We start from the raw sequence: 18,508 nt of genomic DNA, 5'->3' as shown, positions 1-18,508 counted from the left end.
CATCTAGAATAACACCAGGCACCAGTACAGGTTAGGGGTTGACCTGCTGAGAAGCAGCTATGAGGAGAAGGACCTGGGAGTCCATTAAGGGTTGCATTAAGAAAAGTGTGACCAGCAGCTTGAGGGAGGTTATCTTTCCTCACTACTCTGTCCTGGTGAGGCCACATCTGGAATATTGTATCTAGTTCTGGGCACCCCAGTTCAAGAAAGACAGGAATCTATTAGAGAGGGTCCAGCGGAGGGCTACAGAGATGATTAGCAGACTGGAAAATCTCTCCTATGAAGAAAGACTGAGAGAGATGGGTCTGTTTAAGCTGGAGGAGATCAAGAAGGAAACTGATCAATGCTTATAAATATATAAAGGGCAGATGTCAAGAGGATGGGGCCAGACTCTTTTCAATGGTGCCCATTCACAGCACAGGAGGCAACAGACACAAACTGGAACACAAGAAGTTCCATCTCAAAGTGAGAAAAAAATGGTCTTGACTCCGAGCGTGACAGATCACTGGCACAGGCTGTCCAGAGAAATTGTGGAGTCTCCTTCTCTGGAGATATTAAAAACCTGCCTGGATGAGATGATATGCAATCTGATCTAGGTGATCCTACTCTAGCAGATGATCCCTTCCAACTCCTACAATTTTGTGAGTCTGTGATGCATAAGAGAAAAGGGGTACCTGATATTTTTGCTGCACGACCTCCACATTGTCTGCTTGAGGCTGAAGAGTCCGGAAAATGTTCTCTTTATCTTTCATCCATGACTGAAATTCCTCACAAGAGCTACAGAAGCGGTAATATCCAATCATCTCTTCCAGAGCCTTTTTCCTGTCCTGCAAAACAGATGAAGACTTAAGTGTTGTTGTAATAACTCCTTGTCTTTTGAAGAAAGAAAAAAAATTAAAAATCTTTACATTTAAACTGCAACACACAGGTGACAGCTTAGTAGTTTTGCCAGACACTGCTGAATGAGAACAGAACATGCTACCTTAAGACCACAATATCTCTTCCCAGAGCAACAGTGGTTTAAAAGCATAAGACAAGCAGTTGGAGTGTGCTCATGCCCTGGCAGGCAGGAAAGACGCTGTGCTGCTGGCTCCTGCTGACTGAAGATTTACCTCAGTAATTTCTGGAATATGTAAATGTTCCATACAACATGTTCTTGTTGCTCTTTAGGGGCAGTTTGAGGCAGATATGAGTAAAAAGTATTAAGTGACCAATGCAGATTATGGTGGTTTATTTTTTTCTGGTATCAGTAAGACAGCCCAAAGATTTAGGAGTGGCAGCAAGTGAACATTAGGGAAAAAGAAAGCAAAAAAAAAAGATTACTCATAAGAATTCACTCTTCATCATGTAAAAAGACTAGAAGGGAAATGGGAAGTTTGCCAATATACAATATGTTTTGAAACAAAACTTCAATGACAAACACAAGCCTTGAAGTCCCACATGATTCAGGCACATCATTAAACTGAAAATCAGAAGGCAGCACAGCACTTAGCTTTATTTTGCATTGCTTTGGACTTGGCTGTTTTTGCCAACTGCAAAACACTGGAGGGGATACTATACCTCAGCCATGCTCTGTAGATTTCTATAAAGTGAATCTATTTCATCTTGGGTCTTCCAGATGTTCTCTGGAAGAAAATGAACATCTGGACTGGAGGTTCCAGGGAATGCATTTTCAGACGTTGCCCAGGTTCGACTGAAGGATAGCTTAGTTGTCTTTGGGTTTAAGTCACTTGGAGTTTCTGTCTTCAGCATCTGTTAAGAAAAAAATTAATCAATGGATGGATATTTCTGGTTTGGATAAAAATTTAACATGGAAGGAAAATGTGGACAGAAATCAGACCTGAACCAAATACCTGGAAAATTTTGTTTAGAGAATTTTCATATTAAAATTATCTTTTTATGCCCACATCAAGGTTAGTTTTGCTTTTTTCAATTCTTTTTGGTTTTGTCCTAATTTTTAAAATTGCTAACTAACCAAGGAATTGACTATGGTGATAGTTTTATTTGTTTGATGTTTTAGGACCTGAAAATTTCCAGTTTCAAAGCCTGTGAGTACCCCAGTGAATAAACACTTTTATTTGTATATTGATACCATCTTGTCACATGCTTTTTCATGTTTAATAAGAAAGAGAAGAAAATTGTTCTAATAAAAATTAATATTGGAATGATGAGGTAAATGAAAGACCCAAAATGGTGCTCCTTGCTCTCAAACTGGTTTGGCTAAATATTGAGTGATCATGGAATTCTGAAAGAAGCAAGCTATGAAATGTGTTGTCTCCCCTGAATTCTGTTGTCAGATGAACTGATCTCAAGTCAAAAGTTCCCTTTCTAGTGAGTGAAAAAGAGGAGCATCTGTCAAGTTTCACTTCATCCCATGTGCCTTAAACATCCATCCTGGAATGGTATGAATGGTTCCTGGAGCTGTGGGATAGTTTATCAGTACATTAGCATGCAGAAAGTATTTGTAAATGTGTTTAGATTAAATGTCTGCTTTTTAAAGATGATTGAAATGAGTAGTGTTACAAGAATAAAGAGCGAGAAGGTATCTGTGAGGACCAGTAGAGGGAACTTAGATGGGTACATTTTTAGCATTTCATAGAACACTAACTAGGTGGGCTCTGAATGACCAATGAACTTCTTTGTAATCCAACCTTCACCTAAATTTTAATCAACATTTTCCTCTGAATTAGAAAAATACTCTTGTTTAGATAATTTGGAATATTATATTCTGGCAAAATAAAAATGTTTTACATAATTTACATTTAATTTACATTCTTCCATAAACTGTGACACAACCTGTCATCTACTTACTGCAGCTGGAGCTTGCCCTGCTGCAATGTCAGCCTGCTCTTTCAGGCGCTTCATCTCAGAGGAGTAGGCTGCAATCTCCTTCTCCAGGCGCAAGTGACGGTGCAACAAGGCTTCGGCGCTGGATTCGTCCTTCCCATAGTCCTTGCTGGCCAGAAGGGGCTGCCTTTCTCGCAGCCATGAATTTGCTTCATCAATGTCAGCGAAGTACTGAAGGAATACAGGGAAGAAAGCATTTGGTTTCACATCCATGAAAGTATCACATCCAACTCCTTCCTCTTTTGAAAATTGCAAATAAGGAGAAATGCTGCTAGGGCTGTATCTGTAAAGGCTACTTGCAGGTGTTGTGCAAGCTATAGATAAGGTAGCTCTAAATCTGTGATGTATTTCATGACCACTTCAAGCATGGCTCATTCACAGAATCACAGTGAGTAAACAAATTGCTTATGTAATTCATTAAAAACTTGTAACTTGATGTGGCTTAAATAGCGGTGGTAAAAAGAATCCACAATGTACAATGCTGGTAGGCACCACAGAATCTCAACAGATGTTAAAGGAATAGCCCAACACCAAGTAACAAACTCTGTCTACAAAAAAAAAATAATCCTTCTCTTTTGAAGAATTTGCAGTCTGCCTGGCTATGGTTGTAAAAAAACCCACAAGATTTTGAGATATAGAATAAAGGTACAACAGAAAACAAAGAAATTCTGCAGTTGCAATGGAAAAAGAAAGAACAAAACCACCATAATGTTGTTAAACTTACTAGACAGAGCAGAGAATTTAGACTTTGTCAAGAACAAAGCCATTTAGTTTCCCTCAAGCATCTCATGGGAACAACAGACTGAGCAAAAAAAGGTAGGAAAGGGAGAATAAATTACCTGAGGTACCTGCTTTTACAAGAATGCCTCATTTGCAGCTATGTGAATGCTTGTAGGTGTAGAAATACACATCAGAATGAGAGGGACAGATGTTTCCCAGGCTTTGGGAAGTTCTTGGTCAATCCAACTTTTACAGCATGTTGCTTTTGTTGCTGGATTTCTGTATTTGTTGTTTTTTCTCCATGATAGCTACGACACACAGCTACCCAGAACCCGCGCTCAAAAAAGACTCGGCATCAGCACTATCATGTGAGCTATTTCCAACAGCATTTTTAACTTGGAGCAACTCCCAGCTGCTGAAATCTCCAACCTGGCTGGCTTGAAGGAGGATAAAGATTTTGCTGTGGGATATCTTTCTGAAGACTGACACCTGATGACTTCCTGCCACTGCTGCCCTGCATGCGGGGCACGGGGCAGAACTAAACCACATCTTTGTCCCCCGTACCGCAGACCACAGAGGAGCCCTGCTTACCTGCTTGATGAGGGCTGCTGCTTGCAGGCGGCTTTTGCGATCAGCCACCTCATCTTGGAGTTGCTGCCACAACTTCTGGAGGTTGTCTCTCTGCCTCAGAATGTCCTCCTGGTGTGCTGGGTTCTTCTGGCTCAGTTCCCAGCCCCTCCTCATCACATCTGCACATACAACCCTGTGGGAATTGCACTCCACTTCGAGAGCCTAGCAGAAGGATGGGAGACATTTCAACACAACTCGCTCTTCTCTGCTCTGCGACACAAATGCATCCAAGAGCCCTGTGTCATATCCATGCCTATGACTTCTCCCTGAGCCCTGAGATGATTGCCCCTTGGCTTCCCACACACAAGTTATTGTCCCCCTTTTTGCCTTTGACATGAAGCTTGATATCTGTGTCTCTGAAGGAGATGCTCATTTGTCATCCACCAATTCAGCTGTCTCAGGCTTTCCATAAGCAGCAAAGACACAATCAGATGCACACAAATGTATATTAAAATTACAGAAGAGGCTCCTGTTCCAGTTTTTTCATGCAAGTTCTCAAGTCCACAGGTCTCTTACCCTGTTCACAGTGATTCTTTGCCATAAGAAAGCAATAGCTCACATAGTTAAACTTTTGATATTAGCCCACAGCAAGCTCTTAGGAAAACTGTTAAGAGATTCGTAAGCTTACATAATGTTACATCCTGCCTGCTGATAACAGTTATCTTTTCACCATCTCTTTCTTTCCCCACATATCAGTTGGCCAGAAAAGGTGGGTGAGAAAATAAAAAACTAGCAACCTTTTTTCCCCTCCCATCCAAAGTGAGCTAATGTGGAGCCCAGTGTCTGTGCTAGAAGATGCCCTTCTAGTCCAGCATGAAACATGTTCCCCCTCTACCCTTCCCTTTCCCTCTTGGAAAAAAGTCCCTACACTCTACATTTAAAAAAAAAATTCCAAACCCTGGTTGTGACACTTGACATAACGAGTGGGGTTTGACAGGTTCCTTGTAAGTGCTGCACTGACTGAACTGAAGGAGAAAATGGTCCAAAATCTTGCTATAATACAAAGACAAGGCACCACCAGCAAAGTAAGATACCTTGTGCTTCTGAATTGAGGCTGTAATCTGGCTGACATCTTTCCCCAATGTTGTTGTTCTTGCTAGCTTCCATTTCTCAGAGATCCATGATTCTTCCTCTTTGCAGTCACGGAAGAATTCAAAAAGCTTCAAAGCCTCTTCTAGCTGAGATTTTCTTAAACAAAGAAAACAAACAGTATATCTCAGTCAAAATCAGGATCCCACGGAGACAATGGTAGCAAAATCAAAGAAAAGCTCAGAAAACCTAAAATTTCAATGCCTTTAATTCCTTTTTGTCATAGATTAATTTATTCATGGAAGATGACAAAGGAAACAAAATTACATTTCCCTCTTCCCCTAGGAGATGAAGAGATAACCACATGCTACCCAGACCTCACATAAAGCCAGACAGAATAAATGCCGAGAATTAAGCTATTCTTCATCTCTGAAAGGGAGTGATCTCTTTCAGTGAACGGCAATCAAGGCACTCAAGTTGCATGAGCTATGACTGTATAAATAGAGAAATTAAATGCTCAAGTGCTAGGAAGCTGTGTCATCTGATCCAGGGAGTGATTGCTCCTCCTAATCAGGAAGAACAGAGCCACGAGCATAACCCTACCGTGACTTGCTCAAAGCTCTGAGGTTCTGGTACAGCTGGTGAAGCATCTGAACTTTTGCATAAAGCACTTCTGGTTTAACTGTGGTGTTCTTGCTGATTTCTGCTGTCCTCTGGGTGATGTGGGTTAGTCTGTCATCGTAGGAAGAGATCTGCGAGTCAACCAAGTTGTGTTTCTGCAGCAAATCTACTACTTCCAGGAGCTGCTTCCCATAGTCCTGGGAATTCACTAGCACCTGCAAACAAAGTGAGAACCAAAAAGGCATTGGCAGAGAGTGCATCCGGGGGCAAACAAAAGAGCTGAAAGGCTCATAGCTTCGAAGTGTAAAAGAATGATGTCAGCTCGTTAAAGCTGAAAAGCTTCCTAATTAGAGGAATGATTTTAAATTTTGTCGGCTAATGGCAACAATCCAGTGTTTCTATCTGTAATGACCTCTTCAGATAAGCATCTGTTTCCACACCCAAGTTATTTCTATTGATGAAGCACTCAAGGTCTGAGGGTTTGTGGGTGCAGGGAATACCCCTTGCTATACCCTCCTCTGTAGGCAAACCGATTCACAGTCCATATTTAGAGAATTCTACAATATCCTGTTTCGTGGTATATTTTGATCACAAATTTTGCTATTTTGTGTGTGTGTTTGAGGAACTTCATTGCCTTTGGTATCTAAATAATGAAAACAAATACTTTATTATTTTCATTGATGGCCAATGAAGGTACCAAGTGCTGAAGTCTGTCTTCTTTCTAACTGTATCAATTGATACAATTATCAATCCTATTGTTGGATGTCATCCTACCTTACCAATCTTCTCCCATATCCTCAGGCTATCACGGTTCCAAAATTTGCACAATTAGCTGTTCTTAGTTAACCAATACTGAGGCAAAAAAGTTTAATAATCTACAGATAGCTCTCCTCTTTAATTGGAAATACACAACTTCATATAGCATGTTGACACTTTCAATTTAGATACAAGGCAACCTATAGTCTTAAGGATGTCTTTAAGTGAGACAAGTTAAGACCAAAAGACATATACAAACTTCCTGCCATTACAAACCCAGTATGAAACCAGTTATTTCATAGAATCATAGAACGGTCAGGACTGGAAGGGACCTTAAAGATCATGTAGTTCCAACCCCCTGCCATGGGCAGAGACACCTCTCACTAGACCAGACTGCTCAAGGCCCCATCTGACCTGGCCTTGAACACCTCCAGGGAGGGGGCATCCACCATTCTCTTGAGCATTTCATATGCTAAAGAGAACTTGGGGCTCTGACACTGGCAACACTTGGAAATTATTGCTAAAATATTTTCACTGTGCACTTACAGTGGAGCTTCTCTCTCACACAAGTTTAGATACCCGAAAGCCAGAAATAAACCGGAGCTAATTCCCCCACCTGCAAAATCACTGGAAGTACTTCCAGAATGTAATTCAGAAGAATTATGTGGAATGGGAAAAGAAGGCTGTTTTTTTCCACTTTTAGACATCTAAATTTAGGTCCATTTTACTCCATAACTTGAGCCTGCAGTGAGCACCCCATAAAACCATAACTGGATTTCTCATCAGGGAGACCTTTTTCTCATGTTGTTACCTACAGTGACAAACTGAAATGCCCAGTTAGGCATCTAAGTAAAAACGCTGTGTTTCCTCTATAACTGATAGACTTATTTTCTGTTGGCCCCAGCCAGTCCCTGGAACACAGAGGCTTTTTTAGGGACACACACTGGCAGCAGTGCAAGCTGTGTGCTGGTGGAGGGGGCTCGGTACCTGCAGCTCTTTCAGCTCCTCTGTAATGGCATCAACGTCCCTCAGGAGGCCCAGAATTTCCTGCATTATACCCAGGGAGTGTTGTCGCTTCTGCAGCTGATCCAGAAGATCCTGCCATTGCTTTGAAATGCTGTTTTGCCTACAAAGGAAAGGAGAGAAATGCCCAATTTGGACCAAAGACTTTAAGCAGCACTGGGAGAGTCTCAGTGTTTGCAGCTTTGGAAGAGCTAAATGAACACAAACTCTTGTCATTATTCCAAGATAACAACAAGTAATGTTGTTATCTAATTAGTGTGCTCATGGAGAGGAATTTTGACTAGCACATGAACTCTGACTTTTTAAAAGACATTACTCTTTAAAAGACATTACTCTTTATAGATCCTCATACCTAACATCCCATATTGCTTTCACTTGATACAATGGAAAGGCTTGTGATAAAAAAGAAAGTGGTCTTTAAATGGCTGCTTAAAGCAAAAAATTAATCTAAACCATACAATGAGTCACAGTGTGATCTCATAAAGCATTTGGTTTACTCTTGTATAACCGTTTTTCTTCGTTTTCCCACATGTTTCTGATTTTGCCTGAACCCAGGAAAGCACTGAAATACCACATGAGAAGTTGTCCGTACAGCATCTTAGCCATTCCTAAATCAGGCTATACTGATAATCATAGAAGTGATAATTTCTCAAGATTTTCTCCAATCTGGAGTCAATCTGAGAGGACTTTGTCCCTTAACTAACCTGTACCTCCCCAAACTGTACACCGAAAAAGAAATGTGTGGAATTTGAAGGAAGACAGATTTTTTGGCAGAACTTAAAACTATTTTTTCACCAGAAATCAGTCTGAGGGTTTGATCATTCAAGAAGAAAAGAAAAGTCTTAAAGATGATGAAGCATATGCCTTATCTGGTGAAACCTTTCACAGGTAGAAGTTCTACCTGTGAGGAGCAGGGCTATGATTTACAGCTACAATTCATTTTCTTCTACCACACACAGAATTTCAACTGATTTTAACCTCCAGCACTATGCAGACTCATGACTGTCACTCACTTCTTCACAATTTGATCTTTGCCATGGTAGTTCTCCTGGCTGATGACGGTAGCCATTTCGTCCAAAGCAGTGAAGCGTTCCCTCCTGGGGAGTACATCTGCCACGATGGCTTCCAGCTTCTTACTGGCAGCCTCCATCCTGTCTACACTCTCTGGCCAGAAGTCCTGCTTCCCGATCACTTTCCTCATATCTTCCAAGTAGGACTCACGCAGGGCTGCCTTCTTCAAGAACCTCTGGGCTAGCTGTTCCAGCCTTTCTAGCCTCAGCATCTCTTTCTGCAGTGCTTTCCCCCGGCTGTGCTCTGCCTTTTCCAGGATAATCCAGTACTTTTCCACATCCTGCAGTGTTTTGCCCTCTGGGGGCAAGTATGGCCGTTGGTTGTTGGCTCTCTGCTTGGTTCTGATGTTGAAGAGATGGGCTTCAATCATGCCTTTCTCTTGATATTTGGGGGGTTTCTCCACGGTGCGGAAAGTCTTGAAGTTGGCCATGAGCAGCCACATTTCCTGAAGAGAGTTGGGGAAGTGACGGTCATCTAGTTCTGTCACTTTCTGTTTAATCCATTTCAGGAGGTCAGAGACCATCTGCTCATATAGAAGCTTCAAGTCATCTATCTCCTTCAGGAAGAACACGATCTGTGATGGGAATACAAAGTTACAAGCAACACATGAGGCAAGGTGGGTGAACAGAAAATATCATCTTTGTAAACCAAGTTTAGGTTCCAAATAATTGAATATGTGTCAGGAAAATAGTATTTAACAAGCAGATTGCCAGAGTCATCACATTTTTATACCAGTGTGGTGATAGCTGTCACATGTGAGGCCAGGTGAAATCCTAGAATAACCTTCAATAAAACACGGATATAGAAATATTCTCATTTTAGTTTTTATTTAAGACAAGGCTAATCTTGGAATAAGCAGCATGGATGTTGAGGCTATCAGCAGTTCCTAAGTGAGGTGACTAGGAAAGAAGAATCCCAAGCTGAGGGTTCAGATTTTTTGTTTCATAACAGAAAAGAAACCTTTTTTTTCCCATTCTCATTCCTAAAACCAAGACAATGCTATCGTATCTAACATGCTATTCTGCCCTCTTAGCCTCAACACCTTCAGCTGTTAGGAGACCATCTGACAAGATCCTGGTCTTCCCACGTGCCTACAGTAGACTGTGGTCAAACAGCCCCTTCTCAATCCCTACTGCTGGACCTGTTTATCTTTATAGAAATTATAAGAGAATGTCTCAGAGCCAAACAGGGATTTGGCAGACAAACAGCATGTTTACTCCGATTCAATACTAATTTTCCAAGTCTAGGATATTTTCTGTTTCATTTATGGTCTGACCTGCCTTTATTTCAAGTTCTGGTAAACACTGGAGCAGAAATTTAGAGTTAAATCCATAAAGAAACAAAGTGTTAGAATGTAATCATCCTTTCTTTCCATTTTCTATTTTTCTTCATTGTTGCCTTTTCAATTTATAAGCTTCCCTCACCCTAACTCCACAGTCCTCCTGATGACCTCAGGCTTATTGCTGAACAACGTTGTCTGCCTCTGTCATCCCCCTGAGCCTCTCTGCTCCAGCCAGGCAGATTAGTAAGGGAGGTGGCCCTGCGCAAAGACCCAGCCCCTGCCATTGGTAAGCTGCTTTTACCTACCAGAAAGTGCACTTGGTGATGACCTAGAGTGTCACAGTGTTGGAAGAGGAGTAAAACAGCACCAACCTTTAGTGCAGGAAAAGCTGCCTGTGACAGCAGGGCTCCCTTCTGTATTTTCTGCCATCGTACCCAGTTCTCGCTGAAAGATCCTAGTAAGTGCATGGTCACCTCACATGGTGGGAGAAAGGAGATTTACCTCCCCGAGCTGATTCTGTCTGCCATCCTTGGTCACATACTTAGTCTGAACTCAAAGGCTTCCTTGACACATTCAGGCTTCCCTCCCCAATCCTATTAGCAAATTCAGAGCTGCCTATTTGAGGGGACTAAGGACATGAAGAGATTAACACCTGTTTCATTCTCCTTATGAATGTTAGTGTGTGTCAGAAGTGCAAGAAAACAGGAATGCAATATTAAAGATAGGCTAAAGACAGGCAAAAAAAAGGGGGGTAAGTGGAAAGAGAGAGAAAAAAAAAATAGACCTACACCAAATGGAAAAAACAGTGGAGCACAAGAACTGAAAGACAGTTAAGAAATACTGTTTTCTGCCATAATACAGAAGTTGTGGCTTATTTGATCCTTATAGTTCCTCTAATACATGCTCGGTGACTCAAGGAGTATTTCACGTTTATCAGAAGAAAAATAGCATCTCCTGTCCAAAATCCAGAGACTCACATGTAGACCAGTCAAATCATACTGCTCAATTTTTGACTGAATTCCAAGCCCTGCTCTCATCTAATGCTTCTCTCCAGGGAACATCACTGTTACTGACACACGTTTTGGGATCCTCTTGTTCTTGTCAGACACTTTGTTAGCTGAGAAAACCCTGGTTCACAAAAGTTTTTCACCCTGATACCACCAGGGAAGGCTTAGGATTTTTGCACGTCCTATCAAGCAATAAATTCTCCCTGTCAACTGCACAGGCAGGTCTGTGAGTCCAGATGTTGTTGTAGGCCCTGTCTTGGATGTGTAGGTTTTCTAGGGGCTATTTGCCTTGTATTTTTCATAAAGCTGGAATAGATTACTCTGAAGGTAGAAAAGAAATTCTCTCTAAGGAAAGTGGTCTTCAGTGGAATACCTACAAAGTACTTTCAGCTTTCCATCAACAGGTTGCAAGTAGTTTTTAATATAACTCATGACCATATGTGAGACAAAACATAAGTGGAAATTGAAAATAATCTTCTTTAGCTTTGGTGTTGGGGTTTCTTTCCTGAAGTTGAGCTTGCACTCCCCAGATCCCCCAAAAAAACCCCCAAACCACCCAAACCCCAAGCATTTCCAACATAAATTTAGTCTTATATATTTAACTTTTAACTTCTGCAGATAGCAATGCACTTACTTTGGCAAGTCGCTTTTGTATTGTCTGGCCTTGTTTCAGTCTGGAGAAGTAGTGGTAATAGAGTGACACATACGTCATGATGGATCTCTCATCTGGGTAGGGCACTGCCACGTCCTCAGCATCAAGCAGTTTGCTGATTCCTAGCTCTTTCGCAGCAACATCGAAGGCATTGTTCAGGTTTTTGATGGGCTGGTCCTGCCGCAGTGAGCTATAGTGTATAAGATCAGGCCTGGGCAAGGAGAAAAGCAGGGTGCAGAGGGAAAGAAAGATTTGTATTTCTCATAAGTTATTTCAGACTATAAACAATAAACTGTTTATTAGACTGAGGAATGTAACATTAGGGCTGAAATTACTCTGACCCTGAGCTTCATTCAAGAGCTTTGCCCCTTGCCCAGAGAGCAGGAAGGCAAGTTCAATTTCCTCTCTGAAGCTGAACTATTGCTCCAGCAAACGCATGCCCTTCACTCATTTCTCCTCTTCACTGATGGGTGAAAACCAAACACCACTGGAGAAGCAGTTCTGAAAAGGGAGGTAACACCCAGCCCGGGGAAATTACAGGATCCCACTGTGGTATCCCCCTGCCAGCAAATGTAACAGAACTGTTAATGAGAGAAGAAATGTTCAAGGTTCTCCCAGGTGGTTTCTCTCTCCTGCCTTGGACTGTTTTCTTCATGCTTTTTCAAAGGATCAGAGAAAGAGACTGAGAGGTTGCTTTCTCTGTTACTGTTGAACCAGAAGGTGTCTATGCTTACAAAGTTCATACAATAAAACCAGTCCCTAAAATAATAACTTTTGAAAAAGAGTACTGGGAGCACGATGGAGCAGCTAAAATTGGGCAGTATTGTTCAGATGTGTGACACTCCCTTGGAAATTTGATTTTACGCCTCACTAAAGGAACCACCAACCAGGAGCTTTTGGCCCTTCCTTCCTCAGAGAAACAATATCCAGGTAAGAAAGGATAGTCTTCAGTGAGAAAGGGCAAAGAGAGAATTTGACAGTTTCTTGTAATTCAGACCCTGGAACAACTTGTGCTGGAGCTAGGAATGAGCAACGACTCCTGGGCTGATCCATCAGATTTTACCTGTGAGCATGTATAAGTGCATTGAAGGCCAGCCCATCACTCCAGCTTTTGGAGAAGTCTTTCACATTCACGTTGGAATAGCTGGCAGTTTTATGCTGACACCAGAGTAGTAAGGCTTCGTTGGCAAACAGAACCTCAGCTCTGCCTCCAAATTCTTCCTGTGAAGAGAGCAGGGAAAAGAAAAATCAGTGTGAACAATGTACGGAACCAGCATCATTGGGTTTACACTTACATTCCCAAAGATCACTTTGTATTCCTCCTGTCCTATTCACAAATCCCCCCAAAGTCCTGACTTGCAGACTGCAAGTGCCATGAAGGCAGAATGATTTAACATGAAAGTAGAAGTTTCCTGTTACAGTAAAAGTTAATTGAATGAACTGAGGAATTATAATGTGAAATGCAGGTGTTAAATGATTCTGTTCTGCAAGGTTTGCAGGAATTAAGTGGAAAGCAATGCTCAGTTTATTTGCTTCCTTAGCTGTGAATTAGAAGTCAGAAACAAAATATAATGTATCTGGGTCTAACTGGAAATTATTAGCTTTGATTTCATAATACCTTCATAGGCTCTTATCTTTCATGTACTTAGATTACACATTAAATGATTTCAAAAAGAATACTTCTCTTCAGAGAAAGAGCATGAGCAACATGCAGTTCAAATCGAAAGAGAGCTGTCATCAAAGAAATTCTTTATGGAGTCAAAAGTCAGTAAAAAGTTTGTGGAATAGAGTGAGAAACATTAATATCCTATTTATCTCCAAGTTACTGTTTTTTGGTTTCTAAGAAACTAAAAGTGAATTTAAGTTTAGAAATGGCTGGCTGAGTAACTGGGTAATATTATAAGATGTGCATGATCAAAGGGATCCTTGCCAGCCTGAAACTCTGTGGTCTCCGAAATGCTCTTATCAGGCAGAAAGACAAAGACACCATTTTACCTTATCAAGTTTGATAGATGAAATCTGAAATCGCAGTATAATGATCCAGATAAGTCCCAGGATTAAGGTTCTGTCACCATCTACGATATTCTCAGGGCCGATGACTTTTACTTGTACCTGCTGATAAACCAATATCCTCTCAGCCTAAAAGTACTCATGTCCAACTCTCTCAAGGAGATAATTTGTGTAACAAGCTGTTATTGAAGAGGGTGTTTGGGCTGTTTTCTTAAGTAAACAAGGTTTACATGATCTCTTCATTTGTCTATATACCCATGAAGTCCCATGCTCACAGCCTAGCTCTCCTGTGCATCAAAGAGGAGCTTTAGCAAAAGTCTGGGAAAGGGACAGTGTTCTCAAAGATCGGAAGTTCCTACACGGATTTTGAAAACTGGTCATTAAGGAGAGGAAAGAAACACAATTCAGTGCTCCTTTCCTCCAGAAGAGTGATGGCAGGGTAAACTCAGAGACCATCTCCTCAGTCTGGTCTCCAGTCAGCTGATCAGCTTATTGGGCTCACCAAAACAAACCAACCATCCTAAACAAGCCGAGGCAGGGTTGCAGCTTATGCCAACAAAGTGGCATCTCCTCAAGAAGTCTGAGGATGCTATACTGGCTCCTGCAATTTTCATGATCCCCTCTCTGGAGGCTGTACTAATGCCACAAGTGATGGCTGGCTGGTTCAGCTGGCAGAGCCTGGATGTACACATACCAGTGGGCCTTACACAACACTTAGCAGGCATGTGTTAGCTGGAGCCTCACTGCATTTGATTTGCAATTAGCAAAAATCCAGACATTATATACTTCCCTATGTCTACTACTGTGAAACCCCTCTGGTCCTTTGGGGTTCACAGCACAGAGAGATTTTTAAGAGGCCTACAATAAATTGTTTGCATGGAAAATTAAAAAACACATGTATTGACTTGTAGCTGAAAAGGAGATGCAGAACTGGAATTAAAAAACTGTAATGACTTGCTGAAACTGATAAAATCAGAGCTCTAAAAGTCTCCATTTTTATACCAGGTAGCTTCAACTTTGCTCAATGATGTTTGCTCTCCCCCAACATTTGAGAAAACATAACATGTTGAAAGATATAGAAATGCAGAGTATAGAAATCTGATGACTTTCTTGAGTAAAACCCTTGGCCTGTCCTCAAAGAATCTTATTGTTTATTGGGGGGGTGGGTGGGTGGGTAGGCGGGGTATAATGAACACAAAGCTATAATTAGTTAGTAACATACAAAACCCATTGGGATCTCCAACACCAATATTAACTTACCTTGGATTTCAGAAATGTGATGGCTTTGCTGTTGTTCTCTAGAAAGTGCACTCTCATCTTTCCCCGGTTTGGTCTGGGCAGAGTTTCTCCAGACAGCAGCTCCAGGAGTTGCATGAGGGAGATGCCATCCTTCAAGTCTGTGTAAATATCTTCTATCTCAACCTTTACCTGCAAAGACCAGTCAGTTGATACAGACTCCAGCTTAGCATTTGGCCTGCAGAACCCTCTACTTCTAACACTAATACTTCTCCCTGTTTCACTGAATCTTCTGCATGATGAACCTCATTTCACAAAAAAACAGATTTGCAGGAGCACTGACATTATTTATGAGAACAGGCTGAAGTAAACAAACCAAAACAACCCATGGCTGAGCAAATAAAGAAAAAAAAAGCGGATTTTTCAAAAGAAAATTAAATAAATTGGCATTTTTAAAATCAGTTTGGAAGTGTTGACTTTTTTTTTAATTTCAGTTCAAATGAATCTCTTCAGCTTCTCACTCTGAGCAATGCATTTCACATAAAAATTGACCTGATAATCCTATTCAATGCCACATTTTTACTCCATAGCCTCAAGAAAGCCTGTGACTTCCTGCTTAGACCTGTGCTACCACCCAAAGTTTCCATATTTTTAGCCAGAGTCTCACACTAAGCAAAAGATTAAGATCTACAAAAACGTATTTTACTGTGCCAGTAGTGAGGTCACCCAGTGCTTAGGTGATACAACATGCCAGTGTGTATTCTGACCTAACAAGAACTCGCCTTGGGTGTTTCCTTTTGACCCTATGCCACTACTCATCAAGAAGTGATGTTAAAACCATACCAAACACTCAACAATAACTCACTGTGATTCTGAAATCGAGGTAAATAATCCTTTTGTCTTCAAGAAAAGAAAAAAAAATTCTGATGCAGTAGCCTTTGTAATTCAGAGATGTAGAAGAAATAAAGGAGAAGTGATAGACATGGGCTTTTTGTTTCCTAACCAATTATTAATCAATTTAACAGATCTTTTCTCCAGAGAAAGAAGAAAACACCAGAAGTGGAAAAGGAACTCAGACTTCAAGTCTGTACTGTGCGTGTAACAAGAATTTACAACTTTGACTGATTACCTCCATGAAAATATCCATTTACTTGCCGACTTTGTTTCTTTTTGCACATTATATAAGTGGAAAATACTACCTATGGTGTATTACCATAAAAAAAATAAAACTTTTCTATTCAGTGACACCTCTATAAATGGAGGATAGTTCCAGTTACATTTGTAAAGAGACAGACTTCATGTATCTGCTTCATGCCTCACCCAGCAATAGTTTTAATAGCTTTGTTGAATCATTCTTCTCATAAAGATACCAATTACAGATTGCTTAGCAAATCCAGTCCAATAGCATCCCCAGTGCTGGGTTCAAAGTAGTCAAGAGTGCAACTGAGACTGCTGCGGTGTCCCAGAGCGTGATCCAGTCACGTTGAAGTGTGTGTTGAAAAGCTGAGACTGCACTGCTGGGAAGAGCTAGATAAGCTGTCAGTCTCAGCACCATTCCTTACCGTATATGGTTTGGAAAGCTCCCACAGGCTTTTTTCCCCATGCTTTTATGATAGATGAATGAGTGCTGGGCAGGAAGTTAGGACTGGCATTTTAATCTTTGAACTTGAAGATGTTTTTAAAACGTGAAAGTGTTTCTGGTTAGCTACAGATAAGCATGTGTAATTTCTGGTTAGAAAACAGAAAACGCCATAAAGCCCTAACGTCCTGTGGGTGGCAAAATGAGAATGTGTTTTGCAGTTGTTCTCTCACAGGATTAGAGAGAAATGTAAAAGATTGCTGTGCTCTGAGACTGCCTTTGCACCAATTGCCAACTTAAAGAATCACAGAATCACAAGGTTGGAAAAGACTTTTAAGATCACGGAGTCCAACAGTTCCCATCCTATGCTAAACCATATCCCTAAGTACCTCATCAACCCTTTTTTTGAACATATCCAGGGAAGGTGACTCAACCCCTTCCCTGGGCAGCCTGTTCCAGGCCCTGACAACTCTTTCAGGGAAGAACTTTCTCCTAACATCTGATCTGACCCTGTCCTGGGGCAACTTCATGCCATTTCCCCTTGTCCCATCTCCTGTCACCTGGCTGAAGAGACCATCGCCCACCTCTCTGCACCCTCCTGTCAGGTAGTTGTAGGTGGTGATAAGGTCTCCCCTCAGCCTCCTCTTCTCCAGGCTGAACACCCCCAGCTCCCTCAGATGTTCCTCATATGATTTGCCCTCCAGCCCCTTCCCCAGCCTGGTTGCCCTTCTCTGCACTTGCTCAAGGACCTCAATGTCCTTTTTATGGTGGGGAGCCCAGAACTGGACACAGCACTTGAGGTGCAGCGTCACCAATGCCGATTACAGGGGCACAATTACCTCCCTAGACCTACTGGCCACACTATTTTTGATACAAGCCAGGATGCTTGGGCACACTGCTGACTTGTATTCGGTCATTCAGCTTATTCAGCATTCCACTGAAGAAAACCAAAATGCCTCTGAGACATCATGTAAGAGAGATGAGCCAGAAGGTAACTGAGAGGCTGGGTCCTGCTTAATATCAACCACAAGAGTCCAGAAAAGGGAATTGGTTTTGGATGATGTAATTCCCTACTGTGGCACAGCTATGTCATTTGTGCCTGAAGTAGAGTTTATCTGCAGTAAGTCTGGAGACTTTTGGAACGCAATAGTAATGTGGCACACACAAATCAAGTGCACACTAGCTCTGAAGCTTTTTGGAAGCCTGAGACTTACTAAGAACAAACTGGTCTGTACTTGCATGGTAGTATGCCTGAAACCGCAAGATTTAAGGCAACTTCTTCACTGCCACTGAGCAGCAACTCAAGCTGGACTGATTAGGCAAAGCAGAAAGTCTTAAATTTTGGCCAGGCAATTAAGAATTGACCATTGTTTGGGGAAATCCACACATTTGTAGATGCTTTACTTGTAGGAAAAAGAAAGGCAAATAAAGATCTCCCTCTGAGATAATCACAATATGACAGGGTTATATAGTCTACAAAAATGAACCCTTATTTCATGAAAGACTGGTGATATGGACAACAGAGACAGAGGTAAGAGACAAAGGCTCTGCTTAATCAAACTGTTTCTTATTTGCATATATGTGTAATGTCAACACTAAGGAAAACTATTTTCAAAATAGCATTTTAAAAAAACTAAATACAGTGTGCAAAATAAATAAAACCAGCAGAAGAAAAAATCTCCAGATTGAAGGATCTTACTTACATTGTTCCTGAAGAAGACATTGTTCATCCAGTTTGTAAAGGTTTTCTTTTGCATGGACATACGCTGCTCTTGCAGCTTTTTGATATGATCTTTTTCATATTCGGTATCCATGGTCACCTAGGAAGCCAGAAACTCCAGTGAGGTTCTCAGCACTGAAGGGATCTGCCTGGCCAGCTACAAAATCCAGTAACGTGCCCAGTGTATGTAGGGAACCCAGCCCCAAAAGGTACAAGATTCAATACCACACCCAGTGTAATACCTTACTTTCCTTTTGCTTGTACTTTGCACTTCAATTTCACTCTATTTGTGGCACCCTTTTAAAATGCATCTCTAGTTTCAGGG

General features: G+C 41.4%; 1 protein-coding gene across 1 annotated transcript in view; it reads right to left on the bottom strand.

Annotated features, from left to right (window-relative positions):
• The window catches only part of SPTBN5 (spectrin beta, non-erythrocytic 5), a gene marked incomplete at its 5' end in the record, with an annotated part of 97,770 nt that extends 79,493 nt beyond the window's left edge, over positions 1-18,277 (bottom strand). Inside the window, 13 exons of the mRNA XM_084270534.1 lie at positions 675-827; positions 1,561-1,752; positions 2,812-3,018; positions 4,159-4,359; positions 5,232-5,385; positions 5,830-6,062; positions 7,591-7,729; positions 8,640-9,271; positions 11,621-11,849; positions 12,702-12,859; positions 13,634-13,753; positions 14,909-15,076; positions 18,167-18,277. Coding sequence (XP_084126660.1) covers positions 675-827; positions 1,561-1,752; positions 2,812-3,018; positions 4,159-4,359; positions 5,232-5,385; positions 5,830-6,062; positions 7,591-7,729; positions 8,640-9,271; positions 11,621-11,849; positions 12,702-12,859; positions 13,634-13,753; positions 14,909-15,076; positions 18,167-18,277 — 2,697 coding nt within the window. The remainder of the gene's footprint in view (positions 1-674; positions 828-1,560; positions 1,753-2,811; positions 3,019-4,158; positions 4,360-5,231; positions 5,386-5,829; positions 6,063-7,590; positions 7,730-8,639; positions 9,272-11,620; positions 11,850-12,701; positions 12,860-13,633; positions 13,754-14,908; positions 15,077-18,166) is intronic.
• Positions 18,278-18,508: the final 231 nt, after the last annotated feature.

Source organism: Gallinula chloropus (assembly GCF_964237585.1).
Source record: "Gallinula chloropus genome assembly, chromosome: 14".
In the NCBI taxonomy this organism is placed as follows: Eukaryota; Metazoa; Chordata; class Aves; order Gruiformes; family Rallidae; genus Gallinula; species Gallinula chloropus.
Note: the sequence above shows the minus strand (reverse complement) of the source record. Positions and strands in the feature narration are given on the sequence as shown.